The following is an 8,354-nucleotide window of genomic DNA, read 5'->3' on the forward strand; positions in this document are numbered from 1 at the left end:
TTTAAACTTATGAGTTGTTTGTTTGTTTTTTGTGTTTTTTTTTCAGTTGGGAGTCTTGGGGGGTTGTTGTTGGTTTTAGTTTTTTGTAGGTTTTATGTTTGGGGTTGGTTTGTTTTGTTTTTTCTTCTCTCCCCTCTATCTCTCCCCCTCCCTCTTTTTTTTTTAAGCTCTGTGTATTGTCTTTTCCGTAAGAATGAGGCGTCTAGTTTTAATCTCAGAGGGTATCCATGATAGAAGCTGGTGGTTTTGGAATCTCATTGAAATTAGATTGGTAGATAAGTTCATGAATCTAAGAAACTTCTTCTGATTAATGAGAACATCAACAGCCCTAAATAGCTGAGAGGATCTTCAGTGGTTTCATGATTCTGTAAGCAGAACTGAAACCAGTGTGATGTGGTGAGCTATACTTTTGTTCAGTGTTTGGATTTATTTTAATATAATATTTAATACATATAATCCATACCTGTTCAGTTGCTGTAAGGATCTAATAAATCATATTCTTAAAAAAATAAAGGACACTACAGCAAAAGTAACAGCAGTAAGAGCACCAGCCCTCCCCCATGTTTATAATGTTTAACATAATAAAAATTATTGTCCTGAGTATGAAACTAAACAGGAGAGGTAAGTCATGCTCAAGCAATGGGCTCATGTAGAAAAGTACTAGCTTGCTTTTGTTATCATAGTTCATAACAAACATTGTTTCTTATGCCTTTGAAAATGTAGATACACAGTCAATACCAGCATTTGGTGAATTCAGGAAAATGTTCACATTGAATATTTCTATTAATGATAATAATAGTATTAAAACACACCAACTTGCAAGAGTTCTTATCCACATTCAGAACATTTGCAACAGTATTTTGGTTTTGAACAATTATAATTCAGAATTTATAATACAATTTAAATAGATGAACACATTGCTTTTCCTTCTTTGAATTAGTTTTTAATGGATGTTTTCATGCCGGATTTGGATCTTACTCTTCTTTCGATTAAGTGCCATGTTTTCTTGCTTCCTTTCGTTATCCGAAGTATTTTGACCAGAATGTCAAAAAGTGTATTCTAAAACTTCCCTGAACATTAGCATTGATGAAGCTAATGGGTAAAGGAAAATTATTGCCCAAGATAAAAGGAATATAAAGAAAATTTGGGAAAATTCAGTAGCTCTCATAATAGCTATTCTCATTCATATCTTCTGCATTTCTCAAGACAAGACTTATGGACCTTTAATGCTCCCAGGAACCTTGTGGTACCTGCTGACACTTTGTGTTGTTGTTTTTTCCAGATGGCTGTTGATCAGGCTCACAGGCAGAATTTGTCTTCTCTCTTTCTGCCAGTATTTGAATCTGTCAACCCATGCCTGATATTAATGGTACGGAGAGACAATATTGTAGGAGATGCTGTGGAAGTCCTAAGGAAAACAAAGAATGTAGACTACAAGAAGCCACTCAAGGTATTGTCAGTACATATTGCTCAAAGTGTCTTTCACTGATGTGCCTGTAACTGAGAATAGTTCTGGACAAATCTTGTTTCACAATCCGTTTTTAGTTCCGTGCTAATCAGATGGTGTGTTTCAGGTTATTTTTGTAGGGGAAGAAGCTGTTGATGCTGGAGGTGTTCGCAAAGAATTTTTTTTGCTCATCATGAGAGAGTTGCTAGATCCCAAATATGGAATGTTCAGGTATTACGAAGGATCCAGGCTGATCTGGTTCTCTGATAAGGTAGGGTGCTATCTACAGTAATTAATTTTCTTTTAACTTACAGTATTTGTATTAATAATATATGAACATAGTGCTTTGTAGTATTTTTATTTCAAGAGGAGAAGCTGAAAGAAGCATTCTCAAAAAATGTTTATTTTTGTCATCGTTAGATCAAAAGTTTGCCTTTCTCTAGTTCCCCATTCCTCACTTAGTCCTGAGCACTTGTCCCCAACCCAGACAAGTTTAGTGGGAAGAAGTGCCAGCCAAAGTAAACTTGATTCCAAAAGCAGAATCAGTAAATCAAGGTGGTAGAGAAAAATCCTTGAAGTGACATGTTGGATGGGTCTTTCTGCGTTCAGTCACATTCATGGGTCTGTTCTGTAGGTAGTCATCTGGTCATACTTCCTCAGAAGTTTTGATCGTGGCCTTTTTAGTCCTCTTTCAGGATGTAACCACCGACTAGGGTGGATATATCACAAATACCTGAATGTTAACATTTCTGCAGTTGTGTTTTTGGCCTTGGTTATTAACTCCAAAGGAGTCAATAGTGAGCTCCTCCCTCCTCCTCCCAAAAATGCTTTTTAAAAAATTGACCTGTATTTAAGCACTGAATAGGGCGATAGTAAGTTACTGACAAAAACAGAATCTTAATGCTCTACTTTCAGCAGTTATGCATCACATATAACACAAAATGTGATGTATCTCAGGGTTTTTTTTAAGTAGAAAGAGTTCTGTTGGATTTCAATCTATCATCTGGTTAAAATCCTGTTTACCTCGATACTTACAGATACTTATATAATTAAAGAAAATAGAAATGAAATTCCCTCAGATTATACTGCACTGTACACTTTTTTCTGGACTCTAACATTAAAACAACTTCTCTATTTTAAACCATTTTGTCTGTTTTCTGTTCTTAGACCTTTGAAGACAGTGACTTGTTTCATTTGATTGGTGTTGTCTGTGGGCTAGCAATCTATAATTTTACTATTGTAGACCTTCATTTCCCTTTGGCTTTGTACAAAAAGCTATTGAATAAGAAACCATCCCTGGATGACTTAAAAGAGTTGATGCCAGACGTTGGCAGGTAAGCAAGAAAGAAAAATGAATGTTGCTAGGAATTAATTTTTAATTCAACATTTTCCTTTAAAGATTTTAGAAGAAAATAATATTAGAAATTCAAAACCTTTGAGTTTCAGCCATTAATTTTATAAGCCTAAGTATGAACATGGTTTTAGTTCTGAACAGCTTATTTAGTCCATCAAGGAAATGTTTTTGCTTATTTTGGGAACAAATCCATGCTAAGTGTCTGCCATTGGATAGGGACTTGAATGCACTAACAGGTAGGAGGTTCAAACGAGTCGAAGTGGATGTTTGATTGTCTCAGTGTTGTAAATGCGAAAGTTTTTGTGAGTTTAAGGAAAAATTAAACAAGTTAATGAAAGAGCCCATCAATGGTTAGTAAGTCCTCACTACCTCTGTTTCGGGAATCCCTCAGCTGAAGAATCAAGATATGAATCTTTTCCCACCTGAGGATAACCAGAAGGAAATAATGTTACGAGTAATAGTAAAACGATTGTTTGAGATTTCCCAGTGCTGCACAAGGTACAAGACAGTGAGCTAATACAGGAAATAACAGTAGAAAGATTGGGTTTTTTAAACTTATCAAAGTATAAAGAACACTTCAAGAGAATACATTCATCTTTCTTACTTTGTAACTTACTTTGCAGGGGAATGCAACAGTTACTGGACTATCCAGAGGATGACATAGAAGAAGCATTTTGTCTTAATTTTACTGTAAGTTATAACTGCCTCTGGAGTGTTTGTGCAAAAACATCAGCTGCTAATTCCCATGAATTTTAGTATCTGTGTCTGCATTCATGTTGCTGTGAGTTAAGTGGTGGGAAGAACTCCACACAGGAAATAAGATCTATACTTTTGTTGTTTGTTTTAAATAGATCACTGTGGAAAATTTTGGTACAACAGAAATTAAAGAGCTTGTTCCTAATGGTGCTGGCATTCCTGTAGTCAAACAAAATAGGTGAGTTCTCTGGGTTACAGGGTAGTTCAGTGTTGCTGTCTGCCTTGGGAATGGAACTGGGCTGCTATAAATACCTTTTGCCAAACTGTTACGCTAACATTGTAGCAAAACTACTTTGGTTGTTTTTCCAAGCTGTTCTCATGTGTATTGTGAAAATAGGTATAGTATTTGAGGATTTACCAGCTGTGGAGAGGATATCTAATTATACTCAGAATGTATAATACTTTTTTTTTTCTTTTCCACGGTGAACTTAGAAGAATTTTGAAGCTCTTTAGGGCCCATTTTTGACTATCTGGTCTTCATTTTATAAGATTAAAAATGGTTGTGGTTCTGTAGAAAGTCTCATATAATTGGGATTTAGTGAGTAAGGATGAAAACTTCAACCTAGATGCCATTATGTGGCAACTATTCGTATAAAATCTTAGAGAAGTCTTCCTTTTGTAGAGTGGATAAATTGATCTCATGTCACGTAGTGTTATTGTCAGGAAAGTGTGTGAGGCTGGATGATGTTTCCTTGGCCAAGGGTTCTGTTACTTCTGTCTATAAAAGAAGCCTCTCCCACCCTTTGTTTCCTTTCTGCTCCTGGAGGATAGGCAGAGTGGATCTGGTGATGCTTTTGTCCCTTTTTGCAGAATACTGCCATTTTCCTATCTCTCTCTGCCTATTCCTCTCAAGCATTCCTGTTGGAATAACTATAAAAACTCTATCACATCAAGGAATTTTAGTTCTTCCCGCCAGTGCTGCTGAAGAAAGTGTTTCCAACAAGACATGAGAAGTCCTTACAACAAAGCACAGATATCAGGCCGTCTCTTTCACAGCGTCCCAGCTCCTTTGCACCTATATTTATACTGCATAAGACTCAAATGTCCATTTGAAGCTGATTTGCATTTTTAGTGCAAACATGGTAATCTTTTTCATTAAAAAAATGCAACAGTGAGTTTGACTAGTTGATTTCAAGGCACTGCATGTAATTCAAGCCTGTGAGCTTGTCACCATTCAGTCCAGTTCAGGACAATGCATACAAATAAGAGAAATGTTCATAGTGGCTGAAGTAAGTAACACTAAATGTTACTGGTTTTCTGTTGCACATTACCAGCTCTTGTCTTGGGGGTGTGGTGGGGAAAGACATTTATGTGCCATTTTCACTGACCTGAAGCAGAGAATGTAATTATATATTAGGATCCTTTTTGCTTGACTTCTTGTGCTCTGTTCTTCACTCTTTGATTGATAGAAGAGTGACAATGTGCTGCTTTTTTTTTTTCTTTCCCCTCTCAGTGTTCTTTTTGTCTTCTTTGGACAGGCAGGATTTTGTGGATGCCTATGTGGATTACATCTTCAACAAATCTGTGGCTTCCCTATTCAGTGCATTCCATGCAGGCTTCCACAAAGTATGTGGAGGTAAAGTTCTTCAGCTCTTCCAGCCCAGCGAGTTGCAGGCAATGGTGATTGGGAACACAAATTATGATTGGAAAGAACTGGAGAAGGTAAGAATCACATTAGCTGTTTGTTTCATGTATTTTTAATTTCACGATGCGAAAGCAGTGTCCTTTTGAGCTCTGTTTAAATTAATGTGACTTCCAGCCTTCATTGCATTTGATTGCATGAATGAGGAGTATTTTTTTTAAATGTCAGTGAATGAAGACACTAAAGTATTATGTGACTTCCTGCTTAAAGTTTTCCTGAATAATTTGTGAAGGAAATCAAACGTAGAAGAGAAAGGAAGAAAAATCCACAAAACAAAAGGGAGCTGTATGCAATGGATTATGTTAGAAGGGGAAAAGTGAACAAAATGCACAGTTAATAAAAGTAGAAAATCGTGATTGCCAAAACGTGCTGTGAGACATGGTCACTACATTCTTTGGATTGAAAATGCTTTGGAGTGCGTGAATCTGTCCTTAAAGTCAGACTGAAGTGCTCAAAAAAGTTGAGCAAGGAAAACAGCAATATATCACTACATTATCCTACTAGTTCTGCATGCGAACAATAACCTTATTTCCTGCTCATTTTAGAATACAGAATACAAAGGAGAATACTGGGCAGACCATTCTACAATTAAAATGTTCTGGGAGGTTTTCCATGAGTTGTCTTTGGAGAAGAAAAAACAGTTTTTGCGTGAGTATTTGAAACTACTTTGCAGAAATTGCTAATTGAACAGGATCCCTATGATTTCAAGATGTTGCTAGAAGAGGGCAGATGTAAGTATTTGTCTGTAATGATGTGATTATTTGGAAGAAAAAAAGTCATAGTAGAAGAAATTGATTATGAAGTAGTCTCTGGTTTTGCTGGGGATGTCCTGAATAATTCTGAGTGGTGGGCGGTTACAAGATCACAGTAGATAAGAGCAGCATTTAAAAACAATCAAAACCAACTAACCAACAACAACAACCACCAAAAAAACCCAACCACACTACAAAAAAAAACCCACCCCAAAACCAGCAACCTAAACTGTACTGGTGTCGTTTATCTGATGACTAGGATTGTTCGTTCTGTGTTTTGACAAGTTTCACATCCTACAGTTTTTTCATTGCACACAGATGGAATTTTAGAGTTATAACTGAGATACCTCAGGTTACTGATACGAGTAGAAATGTACAGGGAAAAAACAAAGTTACGGAAGCTTTCTGTCAATGAGCACTTGTTGAGAATACATCGTAGATTAGTTTCCAATTCAGGTAAGTTTCTTACCGAACAAATGTGTGTATTTACAAGATGCTTGCAAACGCTCAGTAACAGTATAGACAATGGATTTTAAGTAAGAAATTCTACATCAACAACTTCTTACTCTTTGGGGGCTTTTCTGTGGTTTTGTTTGTGTAGTGGGGGGTTGTTTGTTTGGTGTTTTTTTGACTGGTTTCCTATGCTAAAATGAAATCTTTGCCTTCATGTATTACTTGTTATGTTACAGTTACCAGTTTGTACGTCTAAGGTGGAGATTGGTTAAGTCATTATTCCCTGTTTTTCAGACTTCTTAAAACAGCTTCAATGTGGACAGCTAACTACTGCTGGAGTAATTAAAAATGCAAATAACAATTAGAACTGCATGTATGACATATACAATGTTAGTCTCAAAATACTTTCAAGACTCTACTTTTTCTTGACAGTGTTTCTGACAGGCAGTGATCGCATACCAATTCTTGGGATGAAGTGTCTTAAACTAGTGATCCAGCCAACAGGAGGCGGAGAAGATTATCTTCCGGTAGCCCACACTTGCTTTAACCTCCTTGATCTTCCGAAATACACAGATAAAGAAACTCTGAAATCTAAGTTGATCCAGGCTATAGATCACTACGAAGGTTTCAGTTTAGTATAACTTCAGAAATGAGAGCTCTGTGTAATGTGGGATCATTAAACTATCCTTCTGTGTCTTTCTTGTGGTGGTAAATTCAGTGGATTAAATGATGGAATTGATAATATAACTGATTATTTGCGAAAACGTTCAGTGGTACGGATATTCATGGGAGCCAAAAAACATTTACAAAAATGAGGAGCTGTCTTAACACATCCCTTCTTGTACAGAACCATGTGGATTTTGCCACTTAGAATAAAAATGAGAGTATTGTGAATGAGAGTCAAGTTTCACTAACATGAATTAACATTTCACCTTATGCAAACAGTTTGGCGTGTGAGTGCATGAGAGACTTGCTTAAGTTTTTCAAATCACTTAGTAAGAACATTTAACTTTTTCCCGATGAATTCACTTGGTAACTTTTCATTTTGTAAATAATAAATTTTTGTGATAAAACAAATATGTTCCAATAGCAGTATGATTTCTATTGCTTGTAATTGAATATGAGCTCATTTTATGGCTTTTAACAAAAAAGTGACTACTCTGATTTCTGAAGATATATTTTTCTGGTTTGTTTTAAGAACCTTAATAAAAGTGATTGTTGAAGAGACATTCATCTTCACAATGTACAATCCGTGAAGCAGTCACTTAGTGCTGGTACGAAACTGCATACAATGGCATTTTTAATATGTGAATGGACAAGCTGACTTAATACACTTTTATTTTTAAGGACTGATTCTGTAATGAAGTGGACACAATTATAAAAGAGGTTAATTTATCATTTGGAACCTCTGCAGCCATGTGTCAAGAGTACAGCTTCAAAGAAAAAGATGCACCAGACAGTCGTTGCTGTCAAGAGGTTAAACATTTATTTTTAAATGCTGAAAGCATAGTTTATGGTTTCTAGTAGAATTTTCACTTTTTTCCAGTTAAATGCATTTGGAATAACTCTTTAACACACCCCCCTCCCCTTTTCTTAAGATTTTATTTTTAGTATAATTGCCCTGAGACAATTGTGCTTGGCCTGGACACTTTCGGATTTGACTTTCCTTCTCTGGTTAAATTCCAGATTTTGTGGTGTTAATTCATATGTGACTTGCAGCTGTGAAACAAATATTTATTTTTTTTAGATTTTTAAATGCAGTGAAAAAATTCAAGCTATAATAAAAGACTTGAATTAAAACCTTTTGTTGGTTGATGTGTATGGATGCTGGCATGATGCACATTTCTTAAATTGGAGGGCAACTTCTGCATGCATTAAATTGAGGGCACAGCTGGGATACCAAGATCTCACTTTAAAAGTAGGGAAATTCATTCATTGTAATAAATCGTA

General features: G+C 35.9%; 1 protein-coding gene across 6 annotated transcripts in view; it reads left to right on the top strand.

Annotated features, from left to right (window-relative positions):
* The window catches only part of HERC4 (HECT and RLD domain containing E3 ubiquitin protein ligase 4), a 31,888-nt gene extending 23,684 nt beyond the window's left edge, over positions 1-8,204 (top strand). For all 6 annotated transcript variants that reach the window (XM_065843110.2, XM_071811658.1, XM_065843109.2 and 3 more), the window contains 8 exons: positions 1,283-1,450; positions 1,575-1,718; positions 2,615-2,781; positions 3,425-3,491; positions 3,653-3,735; positions 5,036-5,219; positions 5,745-5,847; positions 6,837-8,204. In XM_065843110.2, coding sequence (XP_065699182.1) covers positions 1,283-1,450; positions 1,575-1,718; positions 2,615-2,781; positions 3,425-3,491; positions 3,653-3,735; positions 5,036-5,219; positions 5,745-5,847; positions 6,837-7,045 — 1,125 coding nt within the window. In that variant the 3' untranslated portion in view covers positions 7,046-8,204. The remainder of the gene's footprint in view (positions 1-1,282; positions 1,451-1,574; positions 1,719-2,614; positions 2,782-3,424; positions 3,492-3,652; positions 3,736-5,035; positions 5,220-5,744; positions 5,848-6,836) is intronic.
* The last annotated feature ends 150 nt before the right edge of the window (positions 8,205-8,354 follow it).

The sequence above is a fragment of the Patagioenas fasciata genome, chromosome 8 (assembly GCF_037038585.1).
Source record: "Patagioenas fasciata isolate bPatFas1 chromosome 8, bPatFas1.hap1, whole genome shotgun sequence".
In the NCBI taxonomy this organism is placed as follows: domain Eukaryota; kingdom Metazoa; phylum Chordata; class Aves; order Columbiformes; family Columbidae; genus Patagioenas; species Patagioenas fasciata.